This window comes from Ochotona curzoniae, unplaced genomic scaffold (genome assembly GCF_017591425.1).
Source record: "Ochotona curzoniae isolate NIBS_2020 unplaced genomic scaffold, NIBS_Ocur_1.0 scaffold_2476, whole genome shotgun sequence".
Taxonomy (NCBI): domain Eukaryota; kingdom Metazoa; phylum Chordata; class Mammalia; order Lagomorpha; family Ochotonidae; genus Ochotona; species Ochotona curzoniae.
This window is the reverse complement of record NW_024467095.1, coordinates 6,994,501-7,017,457: the sequence shown is the minus strand read 5'-3', so window position 1 is coordinate 7,017,457 and position 22,957 is coordinate 6,994,501. Positions and strand designations below refer to the sequence as shown.

The 22,957-nt window shown below is 44.4% G+C and overlaps 1 protein-coding gene across 6 annotated transcripts in view; it reads left to right on the top strand.

Moving 5' to 3' along the window:
• Positions 1–1,255: 1,255 nt before the first annotated feature.
• Positions 1,256–22,957, top strand: part of ST7 (suppression of tumorigenicity 7) — a 185,257-nt gene continuing 163,555 nt past the window's right edge. For 2 of the 6 annotated variants that reach the window (XM_041002402.1, XM_041002398.1), the window contains exon 1: positions 1,378–1,639. In XM_041002402.1, the coding sequence (XP_040858336.1) occupies positions 1,489–1,639 (151 nt within the window). In that variant the 5' untranslated portion in view covers positions 1,378–1,488. Of the gene's footprint in view, positions 1,640–22,957 lie in introns of all 6 variants that reach the window. The other 4 variants (XM_041002393.1, XM_041002396.1, XM_041002394.1 and 1 more) reach the window with 4 other exon arrangements.

The window sequence follows — 22,957 nt, the reverse complement described above, 5'->3', positions numbered from 1 at the left end:
GCTTCAGGGGAGAAAGACGCAGGAGGTGGGAGGATGCAAGGTCAGGGGGCGGTCAGGCCTCTGGGATCTTGCCCATTTCCTTCACTTCAACCCCTGCAGTCTGCCCAGGCACCCTACACTTTGGGATGTCGCGCTCTGAGCCCCCAAACCAAGCCAAACAAGATTTAAAATATAGTATTTCGCTGAGTGCCCAGACTTCTAAAAATGTCTTGGCTGTGGAAAGAAAAAAACAGCAACTGCTTCGTTACCGTCTAATACATAGACTGTCAAATGATTTATAGACAGAAACATATTTGAAAGTTTCATCTGATATTTTATTTTTTTAAAAAAGATTATTTATTTTAAAGACAGAATGGGGGGGGGTGGGGAGAGAGATCTTCCATCTGCTGGTTCACGCCCCAGATGGCTGGAAGGACCAGCGCCTGGAGCCTGGAATTCCACCGCAGCATCCCCAGCGTGTGGCAGGCACCCCCACCTAGGCTGAGGTTCACTGCTCTCCCAGGCGCGTCAGCAGGGAGCTGCATCAGAAGCCAGGATTCCCACTGGGACACCAGCACCGCACGTGGTGGGTGGCTTGCCCCCTTCATGTGGTCGCTGGCTCGTAAAAAGATTTCATAATAAAATAAATTTCTATTTTTTTAATTGGTCACAGGCAAAAATGTTGATAATTTGCCTGTGATTTACCCAAAATTAAAATACTCCCCTAGTCCCAGAGTTGTTTATATTTAAAAGCAGGCTGAAAGTTGCTAAGCACTTGGAGATGAGTAAGCTTTCACGTTGTCCGGATTTCTTTGGAAAACCCTTTGCTATCGCCAGGACGCCAGAACAAAGCCGTGATCTTGCCCGACTGAGTGATTTATGTTCAGTTTGGTGATACTTTGTGCCCCAGGTTTATTCACTCCTGAGCCTGATTCCCGCGGGGACGAGGTGTGGGGGTCTGGACCTCACGTCCTGCGGTGCATGACTGGAACTTCACTTGGGCACGACCTACGCGTAAAAACGGCAACCCCGCTACGTGCCTCAGCTTCCCTACCTACAGAATGAATGAAAGGATGGGGCTTGTTGTCCAGCCTGAAGGAGATGACCCGCAGTAAGCGTTCAACGAAGACACGAGCTTGCCTTCAGCAGGGCCACTTGGCCTGGCTCCTTTACTTGCGAGTCAGTATAATAATAATAATGATGATAAAAATTATGTGGCATCAGAACGTGAGCGGGCAGGGGCCACGTGATCGCTCCACGGAAGCCACTTGTCGGGGGGCCCTCCCGAGAGTTGTTGGCAATTGAGCCGCGAAGGGGAAGGCAGGCGCGCCCGCTGCTGCCCGCTGCCGCCCGCGCCGTTTCCCGCCGCGCCCGCGTCCCCGGCGGCGGGCGGGCTGCGAGGCGCCCGGGCCGAGGCGGCGGCGGCGGCGGCGGCGCGAGCGGCGCCCTCGGGGCCGGTGAATCATCCGGGCAGACAGCGAGAGCCGCGGCAGCAGAGAGCGCCGAAACATGGCTGAAGCGGCCACGGGCTTTCTGGAGCAGCTCAAGTCCTGCATAGTTTGGTCTTGGACTTATCTCTGGACCGTGTGGTTCTTCATCGTGCTCTTCCTGGTCTACATCCTGAGGGTGCCCTTGAAGATCAACGACAATCTGAGCACAGGTGAGGCCGGGGGGGCCGCCGGGCCCGAGGCGCCCGCCCCTCCCCCGCCCCGCAAAGTTAGTGCAAACTCGCGCGGGGCCGCGGGCCGGGCGGTCACGGGCGCGCGCCTGGCGGGGAGGGGAGCGCGCCGGGCCCGCGCCCCGTCACCCCGCGGCCGCCCGTCCGCCCGGGGGGGGACCGCCCGTCCGCCCGGGGCCGCGGCGCCTCAGGTGGCAGGGCCCGGGAGGCCGCCGGCCTGCCCTGCTCGGCGGCCCCGAGGAGGAGGAGGAGGAGCCGCGCACGCCGCCAGGCAGGCCTGCCGCTGGCGACGGCTAGGTGGCCGGATGCGGCCGCCGGCTGCCGCCCTCCGCCGGTGCTCGTAGGCCCGGGGAGGCAGGAGGACGCGAGTTCCCGGCGGCGTCCCCCGTGAGGGCTCAGCGCCTCGAGTCGCCCCGGTCCTCCCTCACAGCCTGCCTGGCCGCGGGCGCGGAACGTCCGACGTGTCAGCCGCCGGGCAGGCTCCCCCGCCCGGGCCCCCCGTGACCCCGCTGCCGGGAGCCGGGCTGCCCCGTGGGGCCCCGAGTGACTCCTCGCGCGGGGGGTCGGGGAGAGGGGGCCCGCGGCGGCCCGAGATGTCCCCGGGAGGATGCTGACGTGTCAGGTCTCGGCCGCGCTCGGCGGAGAGTGGAAGTGACCTCCGCCGGAGCCCGCACAGCCGCGAAACGGACCCGCGGGCAGCGCTCCCGGCCCCCGCAGCCCTTTCCACCTCACCCGGGCGGAACCGCGCGCCCCTCCGCCACACTGAGACCGCTCAGTCACAGCACGCCTCTTTGGAAGGAAGGAAGGGTGACAGTCTGTTAGTTGGGACACTTCAGGTAGACAGGCCGCCTTTTTTTTTTTTTTAATTTTAGCTTCATGGAACTCTGGGAAATCCTTGCACTGAGTCCTGTTCTGTGTTCGCATACCCTGGGAGTCCAGGTCTTTTCTATGGCGTTAACTGCACCAAGACCCTTCTTGGGACGTTGCCGATGAAGTTTTAATGTTGGTAGGGACTTGTGGTCTATCAGGTGGTAAATTTGAGCATCTGGGTGACTTTAGCCTGCACTCACAGGAGTGGTTAGGTTTGTTTCACAGTATCTCTTCGTTAGTATCCCTGAAAGGCAGGTGAAAGTGTGCGCCTCAATTAGTGTCATTGTCTTCATACGCGCAGCTCAGCCTTTGGATTCAATCATCCCAGAACCTGTAGCTTTTTGGGGGGTTTTCTCAGGGTGCCTGTCACAAAATATTGTCCTCTTTGCTTTAGACACATCCCTAAGACACCTTTGAATCCCAAAGTCCTGCTGTTCAGTTGTTTGAATATTGTATTGTAGTGGAACCAAGCACTTAAGTGGGTTTGCTTATTTTCCTCCTAAAAATACCCTTGTAAAAAATGCGACTCCTTAAGATGTCGTTTGTGTTTAACTCAGAACATACATTTGTGTCCCACATTTTCATTTTTTTTCTTTAAAGATGTATTTACCTAAAGGCAGAATTCCAGAATAGGAGAAAGAGAGCTTGCAGCTGCTGGTTTGCTCTGCAGGTGTTTGCAATAGCCAGGGCCGGAATATACTTAAGCCAGGAATCTCACGTGTGTGGCAGGGCTGCAAGCGCTCGGGCCGTTCTCGGCTGCTTTCTCCAGGCCACCAACACGGAGCTGGATCAGAAGCGGAGCAGCTCGGCCTCAAACGGATGGCTGTGCGGGATACTGGCACGCAACAGCTCCACTTGCTGTCCTACGATGCTGGCCCCCCACATTAAAGTAGGTTTTCTTCATATAGGTTTGTTCCTGTGCTTTGCGTAGAGGTGCTTTATCTGGAATAGGCAGGACTGGAAAAAATGGATAGTTTTTAAGGAGGAAAGCAGTAGGTCTTGTTCCAGCTACTTGAAATGTAGCGTGTTCTTCGAGACCTTTGTCAGTTTTTTTGCAGGTGTATTTCTCATTCCAACTTAAAAAGAGAAAAATCTGAAGGTGAACGGGCGGCCTGGCTGCTGGCGGTGCCTCAGTAGACACGTGAGGAGGAACCTGCGGCTGTCTTCTGGGTGATGCTGCGCTTCTGTTTTCAGTGGCTTTATGCATATTTTAGTCATAAAGGAAGATAAAAGGAGAAGCACCCCATGAGCAAACACCTCTGCTATTTCAGGGGGGATGTGTGTGTTGGGGGAGGGGCCGCGGGCACCATGTCTGAGAGGAGGAATGATGGCAGAGCAGACAGGCTCAGGAGGCAGTGGTAGACGGCGGAAGGCTTTTCTCTTCCCTTTTAAGTGAAAGTGAGAAATTGTAGTTAGGAAAAGTGCCAGAAGATTGCTGTCAATATAATAATTCCCTCTTCGCTTTGCCGACTCCCCTTCCTCTTGGGAATACATTTTCACACTTTTAAGATACTGAGGGAGGGGGGAAGGCCTTGGGAGGGAAGATGAGGAACTTGCTGGTTTGTGCTCTCGGGGGGGCCTGGAAAGGGACTGCTCCATGACTGCTCTTGTCCTTGCAGGGAAATAAATAGACCTAAACGTGTTTTTTTTTTAATTTTTAAAGAATTTTTATCAATATTTCCTATCTCTCTGGTTTTGTATTTATGTGTTGCCTGATTTTTTGTTTTTTTAAGAAGTTATTTATTGGAAAGACATTTACAGAGAGAAGGGCGGAGAGAAAATCTGTGGATTCGCTCTCGAAGCAGCTGCAATGGCTGGAGCTGAGGAGTCAGGAGCTGTTTGAAGGGTCTCACGTGGCTGGAGGCTTCCAAGGCTTTGGGCCATTGTCCACTGCTCTCCCAGGCCACAAGCAGGGAGCTGGATGGGAAGTGGAGGAGCCGGGACATGAACCGGTGGCCATAGGGAATGCTTGTACATGCAAGGAGAGGATTCATCCATTAGGTATTGTGCCAGGCCTGAGAACTAAATTTAAAAGAGAAAAGTATTTAGTTGGGAGACGGAGGGACATTCAGAGCATGCCTGCTCTGTTTCACTTCCCAAATGCCTGCAATGACCGAGATTGAGGGGATACTGCGCCGGTTGAAGCCAGGAGCTGGGAAATCAAGTCACAGGTGGGTGGCAGGAACCAAATTTCCTGAGCCATCACCTGCTACCTATTAGTCTCGTTAACAGTAGCTGAGCTGAAAATTAAATCCAGTTACTTCAGTGAAAAGTGTTGGGCATCATAACTGCCATATCAAATTATCAAGTGTCCATGCCCTAAACAGGTGTGTGTGTGTTTTTAAGATTTTATTTGTTTTTTTATTGGAAAAGCAGATTTAATAGAGAAGAGTCAGAAGGGTCTTCCATCTGCTGGTTCACTCCTCAAGTGGCCACAATGGCTGGAGCTGAGCCGATCTGAAGCCGGGAGCTTCTTCCTAGACTCCCATGTGGGTGCAGAGTCCCAAGCCTTTAGACCATCCTTGACTGCTTTCCCAGGTCACAAGCAGGGAGCATGTGGAAGGTAAGGATTTTAGCCACTGAGCCATCATTGCGCCAGGCCCCTACGTGGATTTTACTGAGACTAATCTTGCTACTCCTGGGCCCTGTGGCGCTTGCTCTTCCTATGACAAAGGCACAGGGGTGCCTGGTGAGGCTGTTGAATCTATAGGAATCTGTGGGTAGCCAAGTGCCCTTTCTTGAGGGAAAAACAAGGTAGCCAGGTGGGCTTCCATGATGCAGTCACCATTGGTGCACCTGTGAGGATGGGGGGGTCTGGTAAAAATTTTCCAAGTTGTTCTTGGGTACTAATTGGAATATTTTCAATATGATGGTTACCTGTAGTGATTTTAAAATTCCTAACTTCATTTGAGAATGTTTTATGGTAAATGTGCTTAACTTGATTTTTTTTTCCAATTTTTTGAGTGCCACCTCTTCATTTTGCACTGTGACAGGCAATACATTGCAAAGTGGTACACATTTGTAAAACTCACTAAAGAGTTTAGAACATAGCTGCAATCGGTCATGATGTCAGGTGTGTGAGATAATAGGAAATTCCCTTGAATTGCACCTCGGAGGATGAGGGTAATTCCTCGGCTTTGAGTTGGGCTGCAGCTCAGTGGAGCTCACAGACCAAGGTATGAGGATGTGAAAAGGCTGGGCAGTCTTGGAGAAGTGTGAATGTGTGGAATTGAACGTGAAACAACAAAAGAAAAGGACTTCAATGAACAGATTTTTTGGCCGTTCCGTCATGGAGTTTCCCAAGTAAAACTACTTCCAAGGTTGTTTTTGCAATGTGCTTGGGTTTCGTTGTACAACTTCTCTGTTATCACCTGCTTGCTCTGTTTGAATTTTGTTGATTTAGGACAGGGATTTAACTCGAGTATCGAGCTACTGGTAGACCACACAGAGACAGACTTTACGGAAACAACCGTATCTTGTGATGAAAAGACATTTTTGAAAAAGGGGGAGGGCTTGGGGAAAGACATACTTTGGATAGTACATACTGGTTAACTTTGGTAATTGTTTTTTAATGCCTTGAGTTGGAAAAGAGTTTAAAATGTTTTGTAATCTACTGAAAGTGGAATGAATTTTAATAAGAAAAAATGCCTTATAACAAGATAAAATAAACTTCGTTACTTGTCATTGTTCAAGCGAATCAGTCTCCTAGAACAGTGTTTTTCCAGAGACAGAAAGTTAATTGTAGGTTGAAGCAGCCATGCAAGATATTATTCAGGAAAAAAGATTTGTCCAAAAAGATAATACCATGACTTACTTTGTAGTGTGGTGTTGGTAGAATTTTTTCTTACCCTGGGCTTTACAGTCTTAGATTTAAAATACCTCCGTGGGGCAGGCACAGTTGGGGTGCTAGCAACCTATTTTGGACTGTCTGGGTTTCAGCGCTGGCTCTTACTCTAGCTTCCTGCTAATTTGCTCTCTATGAGAAAACAGGTGATAACTGAAATACTAGGACCCCTCTACCCCTTGGGAGACCCGGATAGCTGACTGTTGGCTGCAGCCTGATCCTGCCCTTGCTGCCGTAGGATTTGAGCCAGTGGATAGAAATCTCTGCGTCTCTTCCTTTAAATAAAGATTAAAAAAACTCAACATTTACCTTTTCTTAAAATGTGCTCCTTGAGTACTTTTATGCCAAGAAGCTTAAGTGATTTTTTTTCCCAGTTATTTTTCTGTTTCCTGAAAAGCAGATGTTCAAAGATTTTTTTAAAAAAAAGATTTATGGATTAATTTTATTGCAGAGACAGGTTTACAGAGAGAAGGAGAGGCAGAGAGAAAGATCTTCCATGTGCTGGTTCACTCCCCAAGTGGCCACAAAGGCCAAAGCTGAGCTGATTCACAGCCGGGAGATGGGAGCTTCTTCCAGTGTGGCTGCAAGGTCCCAAGGTTTTGGGCCATCTTCCTCTATTTTCCCAGACCACAAGCAGGACATGGGGCGGGGGTGGGGTGGGAGGAGTGGGCAGAGCAGAGGGAAGTGGAGCAGCCAGGACACAAACCAGATTTCATATGGGATACTGGTACTTGTAGGTGAAGTTTAGCCAGTTGAGCCATTACACAGGCTCCCTCAAATCTTGGAAATCTGTATGAAGCCCTTTTTTTCAAATGCTCAGTTTCTGTAATCCTAAAAGGATGGGCTTGCATTGCTTAAGATGCCTTTGAGTTCTGGGACTCTGTCAGGGTCAACATCACGGAGTGCACAGTGTAGCGCTTGTTAGGTGAGCTGCTTGAGAGCAGGTGCCCTGTTTGTTTGTCTTACTGTCCATCTCCAGTATCTAGAGATGTGAATTGTTGGACCAAATGTGCTCAGGTATGAATTTTTGGAATGAATGAAAAACATTGTACTGACTCAATGGTAACACATTTCTTGTGGAAAATGATTTGGCAAACTACCTTGTAGTTCTTGTGAGGTTGGGTATTGTGTTAGCCAACTCTAAGCTATAAAGATCATCCTGAATTGTTTACTGATGTTCCAAAATCATGCCGCATTTAGATCTGTGCTTTAAGGGTATGGCTTAAAGAAGGCTATGCTTCCCTCCGTATTGTGAAGTTGAGTTAGTAAAAACAATGTGAAGAGGTGAGCTTTTTGAGTCAATTTAGATAACAGACCATGGGTGTTCAAATAAAGGAATTTAAAGATAAGTACCTGGTATTATTTGTAAGGAGGGAGACAGAGTCCTATCAGTATGGGGAAAGCTGTTTTCTGTAGGGGAAGAATAGGCTAATAGAAGAAATGTTTGCAAGGGGAAAAACTTCAGAATAGCTTTGGCTGGCATAATAAAAACTGAGTTAGTACACAGAAACATAACTTGAAATGATTAGAAATACTGCATTATAATCTTAAGTTGTATTGTCAGTTTTTCTTTCTCCATAAACTACATCTACTTCCTGAGAAAAATAAATACCATCTGAAATGACTGGAAAGGAACAGTGGATTTAGAATGAGAAGCTCTGAGTTCAGATTCCAGGTTATAAACTGGGGTGACTTTGGACAGATTTTTTCGTATGTTCTTTTGTTCTTTTTTTAAGATGAGGAGAGCTTATTTTGCAGTCTCCATGAGATGACAGCATTAAGCCACGAGCATAGTACATAAATGATGTTAGTGATTATACAGAGTCTCTGACTTTCTGGTCTGTTTCACTGAATTGTTTTCATTCACTGGTTTATTCATCAACTGATTTGTGTATTTTTCCATTCGAAGAAGCAAGTGCCTGTAAAATTCAGGTTGTACTATTTCTGTCAGTTCTTATTTGAAGATCCGATCTTATCTCGGGTGTTATCGTTCAAGATTCAGCACTTGTTTTCAGTGGTGAACAATCACTGTGTTCTCTTTTGTTCACCAGCACCTCCGCGTGTATCTTGCTGCCCTTGAGCAAGGATCGTGCACAGCACAAGTCACATCCTAAAGATAGGTTTGAGTGCAAATCTATTGAGCAGAATTAGAAAGAGACGAAGAATTAACCTTCATTGACTTCTTCTATGACCTAGATACTGTGCATGGTGTTTTATCATTGGTTATTAGATTGCTGGACTTATTTGCAGGTCTATTTTATATATTATCCTTGATATTCTGTTTGTACACATGGAGTGAAGATTTGTTCAAAATATGTGTACTGTTATAATACTATTCTCTGGTAGGAAACACCTTATGCATACATATCTAAGATATAGTTGGTTGAGAAAGTGGCTTCCTTTATGGATTAGAATTTGGGGATTCTTGGGGTACATTAGCGTACCCTCAGGAAGCAGTACACCAAAGAGTGTGGAAGCAGGGATTGTGACTTTGTTTTCAAGCAATGGCCACATCACAGAAATGTAACCACACGTGAAAGGGTGAATACCTGAATTGCAGGCGCGCTTCCTAGTCTTTGCCAGGTGAAGGCCCTGCTGGTCAGTTTGTGATTTTACTTCACCTGCTAAGCTTTGCTGTCCTCTGCTTCATATGGGTGCTTTGAGTACTCCACACACAGGCTCGGGATGACTGTTTTGCTCACAACAGAGGCCGGGGGAGATGGAGGGAGTCTCCTGGGGAATCTGGGGCAAGAGTCCAAAAACAAGGGAGGAAAAAGAGCATTCTTAGGTATTCAGATGAGATGATTGCCTGGGCTGGAACTAATGGAAAAATGCAGAGAGGGAAACGCTGGTGGTGAAGAAGGAATGTCGTGGTAAAAGTACAGCTGATGAGGCAGAGCAGAGGAGTCCTGGATCATCCAGATGCGGGGCTGCAATGGAACTGCCAGAAACTGTCGCTGTCGAGTGATAAAGTGAAGAGTAGTCATATATCTTAAAAGAACCTGTGAGGGGCGTTCTTGAAGAGTTGTGTGCTTGAGATAGTTGCCTTTGGCCTTGAAGCTTGGGCATAGAATTGATCTCTTGGCTAGAAAACAGTATTATATGCTGGGAACATGAAAGAGAAGTGGTTTTTAATTTTTAAAAAAATATTCTTATTTTGAATTTTGAATTATGTGGTACATTTTTGTATAGGCTGGGATTCCCCCCCAAACTCCCACGCCCCATCAGATACTTCCCATTTTGATACAATAGTGTAGTCCTTCATAAGGAATCATAAATCTATCAGTCTCTTATTTAAGTGTACCCCGACATTGTTGCTACGGACAGCGTCAGACAGTCCAGCATCACATTGTCTACACATGTCCAACAGTTTCGTTGGGAATCCATCTTTCATCTGGATGCAGGGATGCACGTTCCATTGTACCCCCACGTCTGTATGTAGTAGGCCCTAGTACTCCATAACTACATTACCCTAGGTGAGAAACCATGAAACACGGTCTGCTGAGAAAATGAAATAGAAATGGTTTTCTAGACTACAAAGTACTATTTAAATCCATGGCAATATATTAGGTTGTTTCCCCAAGAGGTTATATTCTATAGTCTTGGATTTCATGGTGAAACGACAGGTTAAACTATATAATGGAATCTTTTTATCTTAGATACTCTTTCTGACATGGCACCAATCATGAGGTTTTGTTGATTGCTTGGAACCAAATTACTGAATGTTTGTTTCAAGCATGAAATGTTATCACCCCACATCCTTATTGCTTTTGCGATATCAGTGTAAAGATAGCTATGTAAGATTGTTGAGTTTTCCGGAAGGGAGAAAACAAGTAATGAAACTCATTTTGATGTTATAGTGGAGTGTGACAATTGTCACGTGTTATTCTCACCCATTATTTAAATATAGCTGGCATTCCCACACTACCTACTGTGCTAAAATAAGAAATGGAGAGGCCCAGTTCACTGTGGCAGTATTTCATATTAGATGTGGCCGTGGTTAGGGGAGTCGCGGTTTAACTGCAGTTACTCAGTAGAATAAGGAAATGGTTACGTGGAGAGCATTTTATTTCCCTGTGAATTTGAGAAAACTGAAGGATAAGTTATTCTCTGTGGAAACAAATGCTAGTCCTGGTTTTGCGGCTATGTCCACATCTGATAAAAGATCTTGGTTCAGAGAATTGGTTTAGAGATCTTGGTTTAGAGAATTGACATCTTTTGAGCAGGCCAATAAGAGTTTAAAGATTTTGAAGGGATATCTTGAGTCAGTGTGCAAGGACTACTTGTTTTATTATGAAAAGCCTAAAATTAAAATAGTACAAACAGTAGGAATACCCTGAGTTCTAGAAGAGTCTTAAAGAGATAGCTTCCACACGTAAGCAGTTTGGGTCTGGATTTTTGTGTGATCTAGAAATTGGGGTTTGTCTCATTCTACAGTCAGCGGTACCACCATCCTGAAGTACTCCTTTAATAGAAATGTGTTCTCGTGGAATGTGGATAGTTCTTCCTTCTGTTGAGCTTTTCCAGTTTTAGTCTCCTTGAGAATAACAAAACAGAATTTACTTCCTTACCAAATCGTCTCTTTTTGTTTATTGATAAGGTGCTATGCATTGTGTATTTCCAATAGGACTAGTAAAAATAATGCTCCTGGGGATATTTTGCAATTTATGAGCCCCACTTGACTTGGTTGATTCTCCTGTGACATGCTTGGGTTTGTGTAGTCTCACAGGAAGAATGGTGTGAGCTGCTCAGCCCGGCTTTCCTTCTGCAGCTGGGTTTAAAAGTGTGTGTGTGTGTGTGTGTGTGTGTGTGTGTGTGTGTAGAAATCTTACCCTCTGTCATTGACATCTTTTATTTATGACAGAAAGACCCCCAATTCTACTTCTCAGTTCAGTTTCAGAGTTGACGACATGGTTTATGGAGAATCTTTTTTTTTTTTTTTTTTTTTTGTCTTGGCTTACTTATGTTGAAGGAATAGAATATTTGGCTATTTCCTCAATGGCTTTTTCCAAAACAGCTTTAAGTTATATCCTTTTATATGAGAGATGATGCATGAGAGACTGAATTACAATTCTAAAATATTAGAAACGGATTTTTCACTTTTTCTCTCTAAGTTGGCAGTTGTATATGCATCATCATTCAGTAAGTGTTGGGAAAAAATGTAGTAAAGAAATCTCCTCCATCTGGCCACCTGGCCAATATCACTACCCAAGGAACAAAGTGCACCTTTCTCTTACATAATTTAACAATCAAATTCTGTTTTGGGAAGAAATGTGTAGAAGTGATGTTAACATCAGTTAAGTTGAGCATATGTAGACATTAATAAATTTGGGCTATAAAAGTGTTATTATAAATGTTTGGTTTTTATACCGAGTTTTTTTTTTTTTTTTTACTGCTTATCTACAGAAAAAAAAATGCTATATTGAAGTAGCCTTACCGGGGCAGTTAAAGGAAACTATGACTTAAAAAATGAGCATTTTCAGCTTTAACTGAAGAAATACGGAGAAGTATTCTAAGGAATACAAAAAAGACCCAGCTTGCTGCTGTTTCGGCTGAAGAGACCTAAGCTTTGAACTTGTGTGAAAACTGGCCAACTGCTGGGAGAAAAGGAGCTATAGTGTTTCTCAGTCCAGAGAGAACAAGCTAAAGGATATTGCGAAGCGTGGCGAGCAGCCTGGGGCCTCCGGGGAGCAGGGCTGCAGTGGTGGGCTCGGCCGGGGCTTTTCGCCACTGTGTCTTGAGCGTGGGGCAATGTTGTTTGGGACCAGCTCACTGCACAGGAGGAAGCATGACTTAGAAGTAAGATGTAAAGTCCTTTCTTCTGTGTGGAGCCGGCAGAATGAAGGCATACAAATGTTTACAATATCATTTTAGTGGACTCTCCTCATTTTTATAGTCTTTTATATATGTAGATCATAAATGTCTGTCACTAAAAAGATTGTGTCCCTATGTGAATGCTTTTGACACTGATATTATGGGAATTCCTTTTTTAGCGCTGACTAGGGTCCAGAAGTCTGAAAAGTGCAGGTTGTCAGTCCTTTCAGATCGCTTTATTTACTAGAAGTTTAAGAGAGTTTAGGAAAGTTGATATATCCTCCAGGTAGGAAGGCTAACCTGGTGAAATGGCATTATCTTCACCTTGCCTTTAATGGAGAACTTCCTTCCTGGCACATTTCCCTCATTCTTTAAGTTTTTAAAAAGATTTTTATTGAAAGTCAGATATACAGAGAGGAGGAGAGACAGAGAGGAAGATCTTCCACCCATTGATTCACTCCCCAAACGGCTGCAATGGCTGGAGCTGAGCCAATCTGAAGCCAGGAGCCTGGAGCCTCCACCAGGTCTCCCAAGCAGGTGCAGGGTCCCAAGGCTTTGTGCCATCCTCCACCATACTTCCAGGTCATAAGCAGGGAGCTTGATGGGAAGTGGGGCCTCCGAGATTAGAACCGGTGCCCATATGGGATCCCACTGTATGCAAAGTGAGGACTTTAGCTGCGAGGCTACTGCACTGGGCCCTCTCTCATCCTTTTCAGATAGGCACCAGAGAATAACTTGATTCTTGCCATGTTGTATGCGTGTATTTTCTTGTTCTAGTTTTCTTATCACTTGATGTAGCAAATTATCCAAAACAGTGGTAAACTCTCAAATCCATAAAATATTGATATAGCATATACTCTTTTTAGCAATAGGATGTATGTTATGAAGTAAAACTGCCTACATCCTTTGTGATAAAGTATTGCAAAATGTCAAAGGATTCGCTTTGGTGTTTGTGCATGTCTGTCATTCTCAATTCTTTTTGTGCCACTAATCACCAGGTTAACTCAAACAAACCTGCATTTCTTGAGCTGTGCTTGCCTGGACATGCAGGCGATACAGTGAAGGACGTAAAGAAAGACAAGTCTGAGCCCATTTTGAGGGGCCAGGCCCTTGCAGGTGCTCAGCCCAAGTCTTGCTTGGGAATACTGTGGCTCTGGCATTCCATGTGGCTCCTGGTCCCAGACCATTGCCCCATCTTCCCCTTCCCTGGTTCTAGTTGCGGACAATGAAGGGTGAGCGTGGACGGACTCCCCGTTCAGGTCGGTGTGTGTGGGGGGCAGCTCTGCAAGTCCAGCAAGTCCGGTCTCTTGGGCCTTTCTGTCAGTAACATCCAGCTTTTCCACTTTCGATTTACTTGTAAAGCATGATGGTGCCTTGAGTGCTTTTAGTGTAAGGCTTCAGCTATGGACTACTTCTGTGATCTTAACAGTAGTTCCCTTATTTTCACAAAATTAAGTTTATTTACTGTATCTGAAAGGGATGGGGCGAGGCGAGAAGGAGAGAACATTTGTTTCAGGAAGGTCTTTGATTTTCACTTCTTCAGTGACTCATTGGTCATTCAGAAGCATGTTTTTTAGTTCCATGTTGTAAATTTTCTATTTTTCTATCAGTTAATTTTGTTTTATGGTTTTTCTTTTAAGGGGATGTATAACTACAATAGACGATCACATACAGATGTGAAGATACAATACAGTGTGCATCTCTACTTTCAAATCAAAAATGGGTTCCAGTGAAACTGTTGAATGTCTTGGCAATAGGATGCTGGACTCTGCCATTGTCCATGTCTACAATGTCAGGATACCCTTAAATAGCAGAATGATGGACTTATAATTGTGAAGGATTATACTATTGTAATGACGTGGAAGAAATTAGTGGGGTGGGTGGTGATCCAAGAAGGGAAAAAGGCAAATCCCGCAGCCTATGGTACTGTGTCATGGAATAATAAATAAAGATTTTAAAAAGAGGGAAGGAAGGAAGAGAGGAAGAAAGAGGCTCTCTCCCATTGGCTGGTTCACTTCTCAAATGTTTGTAATAGCCAGACTGAGCCAGGAACTTAATTCAAGTCTCCCTCACTAGTGGCAAAGACCTAACCACTTAAGCCATAACCTGTTACCTTTGGGATACATGTAAGCAGGGAGCAGGAATCCGGAGTGAAGCTGAGCCAGGTATTCCAAAATAGGGCGTCTGAAGGGATGTCTTAACTGCTGTGCCAAACACCTGTTCCTGTTATCTTATGTTTTAACTGAAGATAATAATGGTAAGCTCCCATTGTATTTCTGTGAAGATTAAATGACATGACATGAGCAAAGTCTTAGGCAATGCTGTCACTTTCTCAGTGCTTAATGCATTTCATAATACTTTGCTGTAGCTACTATTGCTAATGCTACTGACTTTGCTCTATGATTCTTACTGTCGGTAATCAGTCTTTGCTCTTCCAATTTTAGTATATGTGCTGCTGAAGCAAGCACAGCCTTTTCTCTTTAGAATTTATGAACTGATACTGTATTTTGTCTACATACATATAAATGATATGTGTTTGTATATAAGGAACATATTTACATTTGAATACATGGGGCAACTGAATTAAAGGGTAATATGAATTTTCTATGCATTTTTAAGGTTCTTTCATGTGTAGATAAATAGAACCATTTTCAGTTTTTAGTCACATATGTTCTTTAAGTGTTTATAGTGCCCCTAAGTTTTGTCTTTAAGTTTTCCTGGTGAAATACATGTCAGTTGCAATATGAGCTTTTATTATCTGTCTGGCTTTATTCATTAACCTTTTGCATTCTGTTGCCTGTTTTCATAGTATCTCTGGAACTTCTTAAACTTCATGGGTACTTTGAAGCCAAATCAATTCATCTCTTTCCAAATCTTGTCCTTATTGATTAGTTGTGGAAGATGACTTTGGTGTTGCATCTCTGTAGTCTTTTCCCATCAAGTAATCGATTCACTGATTCATACTTTTACTACTGAGTCTCAGTATTAGTTGGATGTGCATGGCTGGAATGATGATCTGGCTGTGGTTCCTGTCCTCAGTATTTTGAGATTTTGAACTAAAGAGGGACAGAGAAATGAGCCTATTGGTGCATACTTTTCTTGCTCCAGTTAGTTCTAAAATAAGGGAAGCTGTCAGTTATTGAGCAATTCTGATCGTTGAGTTGGGTGCTACATAAATTGTGTTCCTGTTGATTCAGGTTGCTCTAATGAGTAATCATAGCCTGAGCAGCTTGAACAGCAGACATTTGTTTCCTACAGTTTTGGAGGCTGGGAATTCCAAGATCAAGATGCTAGTAGATCCATGGTTAGGTAAGACCTTGTTGGTTTGTAGGAGGCTGAGTTCTTGTACCCTTACGTGGTAAAGAACAGAGGAAGTAAGCTTTCCTGTGTCTCTTCTTTATGAGGGCACCAATCTCATTCATGATTCCACCCATGTGACCTAATGTAACCCTGAGACTCATCTTCCATCACCGCTGTGGGGATTATGTGTAAACATATGAAATTTGAGCTGACACAAGGATTCAGTCCATAGCCTTCTAAGTTGTTGCAGGTTGTGGATCAGAGTTCTATTTTATATATGGGCTGCTCACTTCTGATTTGTGTATTCAGTCTTTCACTCACTTGAATGGTATGTTTTTTTCATAACTATTGGCTAGATCAGTTTTTAAAAAAAGATTTATTTATTAGAAAGTCAGATATACAGAGAGGAGAGACAGAGAGGAAGATTTTCCGTCTGATGATTCACTCCCCAAGTGACCACAACGGCCGATGCTATGCCGATCTGAAGCCAGGATCCAGGAACTTCTTCCAGGTCTCCCACATGGGTGCAGGGTCCCAAAGCATTGGGCCGTCCTCGACTGCTTTCCCAGGCCACAAGCAGGGAGCTGGATGGGAAGTGGAGCTGCCGGGATTAGAACCGGTGCCCACATGGGATCCCGGTGCCTGCAAGGCGAGGACTTTAACTGCTAGGCCACACCGCCAGGCCCTAGATCAGTTTTTTTTCCCCTTTATTGATTACATTGTATTATGAGATATTGTTCTATAGGTATTGGGATTCCTCCTACCCTCCCCCAATCCTCCCACCATGGTGGATACCTCCACCTTGTTGTGTAACCACAGTTTAAGTTCAGTTGAGATTCCCTCACTGCGAGCATATATCAAGCATAGAGTCCAGTGTCTTATTGTCCAGATAAGTTCAACGTCTTCTTTGGGAGACCTCTCTGGTCTGAAGGGAGGGCCAAAAGAGTAAAATCTCGACACTGCGTAAAAACCTAAAGCCTATTTGGCAGGGTTTTAGCATGTTGTTGTTCTTTGTGACAACCAAAGCTATCATGCACATTGAAGGAAGCCCTTACTTTGCCCAGAACTTTGCTGGGAATTATTCGCCATTTGGGGAATCCAGATCTGCAGTGTCCTCTAGAGCCCGGTCCCTAAACAGCACACTCAGATCAGCCTGCATTTATTGGTTTTTGCATTCCTGGTGATGCTGTACAGGTGTGCATGTGTTTGCCAATTTACTCATGTGGTCCATCAAGGTCATGAAACAATTTGCTTATTTTTATAACTGTATGATTTTAAAGGAGCCCAGGAATAAGGTGAGGCACGTGAATTTACTTGAAATGCTGAAGGAGGTACTCTGAGTTCTGCAAAGGCAGGTTCACCCCTTGCGTGACTTTCCCTCCTGTTTTGCATCCTAAACAGTTTTCTTGCCTCATCCTAATGCTGCCCCGATTACTCATTATGTTTATTTCCTGTTTATATTGTGGTTTGGATATCCTGTATTTTTTGGCATTTGTATAACAGGTACGTTGTCTATTAAGCTTGCTACAGTGTAGAAAGGTGTTTAAAATGGTTTGTTCCAAAATGAAGCATTATATAGACTGTCTGAGCACCACTTCCTGCGGGCATGCACTTAGATGCGTCCATTTCTGGGCTGTGTGAGCATCTTGAGTTTTGGGTGATGCCAGATTGCTAAACAGTGATTCAGTCAGTAGTTGTGTAGTACTGCTACGTTAAAAATACAAACAACAAAAAAAACCATTTCCAATTTCAGTGGCTTAAAGAAGTATGTTTTTTTCTCTGTACCTGTGTGAATTGTTGTAATTTAAATGAGTTGATTTGGATTCCTCTGGACTCCAATCTGTAGGTCGGATTGAGTTTGGGTTCAAGCATGCCTCATCTCTTATTTGAGTAAGCATCTGTCCAAACATCTACTTGAAAGAAGCAAAGGATGGCAAATTGAAATACGTAAAGCCTTATGCAGGTCATGGCTTCAACTGGCTCACTCATCCTTTGCGGTGTTCCTGTCCCCTCCTGCCTCACATGCTTTGGTGTGACACGCACACCTCTAGGTCATCAGTAGACACTCCTGCAGAGGAACAGCTGTCGGGAAGGCCTTGCTGGCGTACTCATAGATGGAATATGATGACTCTTAGTAGATAAGGGAGAAATTGCTTCCTAATCTACAGATTTTCACTTTTTTCCCCTGAAAGCCCCAACTTCCTCAAAAGTTGGTGACAATGCATTATCCATTTTGATGTCTTAGAATGCAGCACCTTGACAAGCGATGATAGAATGGACCAGGCAAACCCCAGAAAAGGTTGTCCGCTTGACCTTTGTGTAAGGATAATTAAATTAAATACTTTGAAATGTATTCTAGAGATTATTATGGCCGAGAAAGAAAGGATTAGCATGTGAGATATTAAAGTCCCAGAAGAAAACAGAACACACACCCAAATTGGTGTTAAGGGGAATTGGCGATAATGGCCGTTCACAAAGGTGTTGGCAGGCTAACAGCAAAGAGTGAGAAAGGATCGCTAAGCTGATCGCTGGGGCTAGCAATAGCAGTGAGCTACTACTATCCTTAGTGCTGGACCCCGGAGAAGAAGCTGTAAGGAAAGGCTGAAGCCTTCCCTGGAGGAACGAGGTGAGGCTGTGACGACTACATCACGAGCTGGGAGAAGATGCCCTCTGCTCGTCTTCAGCCTTCTTCATCCCTTCTTGGTCTCTCATCAATGGAAACCACCCAGAGGGCCAGTGGGCTGGGGAAGGAGGCAAGTAGAGCTGAAGAAACAGACCTAATAACATCTGGCAGAACAGGTTCTCTGATTCCTTGAACCCTCCCTGCCTCCCCTTTTTTGTTTTATTGTGTCTTCCTAATGAAGACTTTCCTAAAGGGCTGTTTTCATCAGCCCTCTTTCTTAAGCTTCGCCCTGCAGTGAGCTTGTGTGCATGCCTGTGTGCACAGCATTCTTGACTCTGCCCATTGAGTACTGTCAGTGAGACCCAGCTTACCAGGCCCCCATCAGAGCTCTGTTGCTCTTGAGGCTTCGAGGTTCATCATGAGCTGTATGTGTGTTGCTGCAGACGCTGACAACTCTGCAGTGCCTCCCTCATGCATCTCTCTTCAATTCTTCCTTCTCTTTACTTCAGTCCTTATAATCTTATTACAGTAATCTCCCCAGTGATCTTCCTGTCTTTAATCTCTCCTAATCTCACCCACAACCAGGATATTGTTTTCAAATCCTTTAATGTCTCTCTGTTGCCTAGCAAATTAAACAGAGATGTCTAAACTTAAACTCCCATGCCTTCCACCTTTGGCTGCCATGAGCCTCCTCACTTTGCACTCAAACGCTGTCTTGCACAGTGCACGCTCCATTCAGAGACTCATGCAACACCATCGTTTCCATCATGCTTTGGTTGTTCGTCATCTTAAACAGTTCTCACTTGCCTTATCAGGGAGGCTGGATGATTCGTCTGCAAAGTCCTCTCTTCTTGAGTCCTAATGGTCCCGTTGACTGTACGTCCTCTATATGCCACCTCATCAGTACAGCTTGTGACCTCAATGCTGTCAGCATCCTGAGATTCCTGATGACCTTCCTCCTTCCCTCCAGAGACGTACTTCTACAGTGTTGCACTTACACAACTCCATCCTTCGTCTTGGCGCTTCTGATGAATACATGCCAGTTATTTTGTAGAATGTCCTATATTTTGGGCTTGTTCAACGATGCCACATAGTTAGGTCACTTGCGTGATTATAAAGGCCCCATTGAGTGGAATATAGCGGAAGTGATACTGTGTGTTATTTATTGTGTGCCATCAGATGACATAATTTTCATTTGTCTGTTTGCTGGTGAGCCTCTGATTAGCTGATTGAGGTAGCATCCAAGGATTTTCTACTATTCAAGTTGCTCTACTTCCTTTTGTGGTTAATAAGTAACTTTGAAAACCGTGTAAATTCTTCATCAGACTTTCTTACATCCATGTGCTTTATGTAGTGGGCTGTCATTTGTTGCTACTAGTAGCATTTTGATGCTTAGAGGAGCTTGTTCTAACTGGTATCTGAAGTTTTGGAAATATCTCTTATTCTTTGAATAACATGATTGCTTCTTTCCTTCTTTTTAAAGATCTATTTTTTTTTTTTAAGATTTATTTTATTTTTATTGGAAAGGCAGATATACAGAGAGGAGAGACAGAGAGGAAGATCTTCCATCCGATGATTCACTCCCCAAATGAGTGCAACGGGCCGATGCTATGCCGGTCCGAAGCCAGGAGCCTCTACGTTTCACTGCTTTCCCAGGCCATTTACAGGGAGCTGGGGCAGAAGTAACTAGGATTTGAATCGGTATCTATATGGGATGCCAACCTCCCAGGTAGCAGTTTAACCCATTATGCTACACCACCAGAACACAGATGATTCTTACCAATGAATTCCAATCTTGTTTGCACTTTTCCCGCTCTGGCTTTGGAATCGTTTTTTCCAAGCATCTCTTCATCCTTTTAGTGGAGAAAAATATGTGGAAGTTGAGATCTGGACACCAGCTATGCCTATTGCTATTGAGTGTTGCTACATGCAGTCTTCTTAGGACAAAGTAAAGGGATACAAACACACGTGTGTGTGTGTGTATACACACATGCACAGATGAATGTGTACATTTGCTTGTAAATTGCTTTTGTATTTGTCTAGTCTTTACCTATCAGTTCTCCTGAAATTGTGAGTCCACATTGATATCATTTTAATTGTCAGGGCTCATTCCATTTTTCTTCCTATATTTGTCTCTTCCCTGGCAGTGGGAAACCTAGATCTTTCTATCCTTAGCATATTTACTTACATACTCAATTGACCCGTATACCACAGGTATCTCTTAACACCCCTTCTCACCTGGCGTTAGCTCTGACAGGCTGGTGTAAGCTCTAGCACCAGTTGTTGAGCAACCTCCCTTAAAGACCCTGATCCCTTTATTTGAGCTCCAAAATCCAATGTACCCCATACCCATCTCCCTTCCCCGAGAGGTCACCATGATCACAGCCCCAGCTCTCACACTTGTGTGTCTGCTTTCTGTTCCTGTACACGCTTCTGAGCGGCTTTTGCTCAGGCCCTGACGCCCCCACACAGGGCTGCTCATGTGTTCAGAAGCTCTCCTGGCCCTGTCTTGCTGCTTCTGCCCTTCACTGTGTGTTCCCAGCCAGCATGGATGCCTACCTTGCTTCGCCTTGCTATGGTTTTAAACTGAGTTATTTAAGAAGGGAAGAGAAAGAAAAGACAGACCTACCTTTATGATTTTTTCCTTCACCTTTTCTTCCTTCTTATTTAACTAATGTATTTCTTGGATTTTTTTTTTAAACCACTGTTAGTTACCTGAAACGTAAATAGTGGTCTCCTTTTGGTTCTTGTCCTCTTTTATTCTGCTATGCCATTATCTATTGTCTCCTTCACTTCCTAAGATGCAGTTGATCTCATTCTGTGAAGGTGTGAAGAAAGCTTGAAGAATTGAGCCTTTGTTACAAAAAGTATATCTGCTGGAAAACAAGTCTGGGTGCAAGTTCCAGTTTGCACTTGTTTATTTCTCTCTCTCTCTCTCTGTGGAGAGAAAGAAGAAACTTCTGAATGTTGGCATGATTAATTTGTAGAACCTCTCTTCTTGTGAAGGGAGTATTCTTTAAACACTTGTTCTAATGTCTAGCAAACTTCTTTTGTCTGCAACTGGTTATACGTTAAGTGGCCCCTCAAGTGTGGCTGAAGTGCCTAATTGTCAACTTTTCCACTACACTGGGAATTATTCCAAGATAGACCTGCTGTTTTCTTTTAAAGGTTTATTTATTTTATGTGAAAGGTAAAGTTAGAGATGGGGGAGAGACAGATCTTCTGTCTGCTGGCTTACTTCCTAGATGGCCACAATGGCCAGGGCTGGGTAAAGCAAAACCCGCAGCTAGGAGCTTCCAGGTCTCCCACATGGGTGGGGCTGGATTGGAAAAGGGACAGTGGGGACATGAACTGGATCCATTTAGGATGCTGACATTGTGGGTGACATGTTTATGCACTATGTCCAGTGCTGATCCCTGCGTTGTTTCTTTCACACTTCACCATATGCGGAACTAAGATGGGCTGCATCTCTTCTTGGCTAGTGCTGTGGTTGTCCCGAAGTCTATGGATTGCCCGTTACCTAACAGCATACCTCTCGTGTCCGCAGTAGAGGCGGTTCTATAGGGCCAATGCTAAGTGCTCAGGGAATTGTTTTCTGTTTCATTTCACTTATTGTGTTTATTTTGACCTCAATTTCCTTTCAAGGATATAGTATTAGATGATGTGGTCAATGAGAAGGAGACTCTGTTACTAAACTTAAGATAAATGATCTGATATTGGAAGGCAAGTTTCTTCTATAGTACAGCAGTGATTTTAATGATTTTCTTACTGAGTTGTTGGAGTATTAAATGAGGTATGACTTATGTAAATGTTCCCAACACCTGTGGCAGAGTGGGTGCTCGGTACAGGCATGGCTTACTTCCCCTGCTTCAGTTTTAAGGGATCATACAAGAAAGTGGAAACAGCCCTACCAACATTGTCCTTATGAACATTAAGAGAGAATTTTTAGCTAAGAAACTTCATGGCCGTTGAATGGGTGACTCCATGACGGTTAAATTCTTTCATGAAATTGCATCTTGACCAGGAACTGTCCATGCTTGCAATTCTGTCGTTTTGATCTCTGAATAGTAACTGGTTTGGAGTAATATTTTTTGACACCAGATGGCGCTTGTCCAAGTGTCTGAGGCTCTCCTGTATAAAGTTGGGTTTAGAGAAAAACACTTAAGACTTTTTTAGAATTCTGTAGTGGTTTTCACACTCATCCTGGTGGTGAGATATTTTAGGGTTAAACCATAAGGCAAGGATAAAAGGGAGGTGAAAATTTCAAAATTCTTTTACATCATTATGTTAACCATCCAATTTTTTTAAAAAATTATTTTTATTGGGAAGGCGGATACACAGAGAGGAGGAGAGACAGAGATGAAGCTCTTCAGTCCGATGGTTCACTCCCCAAGTGACAGCAACAGCTAGAGCTGAGCCAATCTGAAGTCAGGAGCCAGGAGCTTCTTCCGGATCTCCCAGCTGGGTGCAGGGTCCCAAGGCTTTGGGCCGTCCTCGACTGCTTTCCCAGGCCACAAGCAGGGAGCTGGATGGGAAGTGGTGCTGTCAGGATTAGAACCGGTGCCCATATGGGATCCCGGTGTGTGCAAGGTGAGGATTTTAATCACTACGCTATTGTATTGTGCCGGGCCTTACCCATCCAATTCTGAACTCCTACTTTTAAACATAAGATATTTACTAAGGAAAATAATGGGGTGAAAAAAAATTAATGTGAGTATTAATGTGGTATTCATGTTTAAAAGATATGTATGAAATTCAATCTATACTAAATAATGAATTAGAACTAGGAAAACACATGAAGGAAACAAAGTGGAAATGGTGGTCTTACCCACTTTCCTGTAGCCCTTGA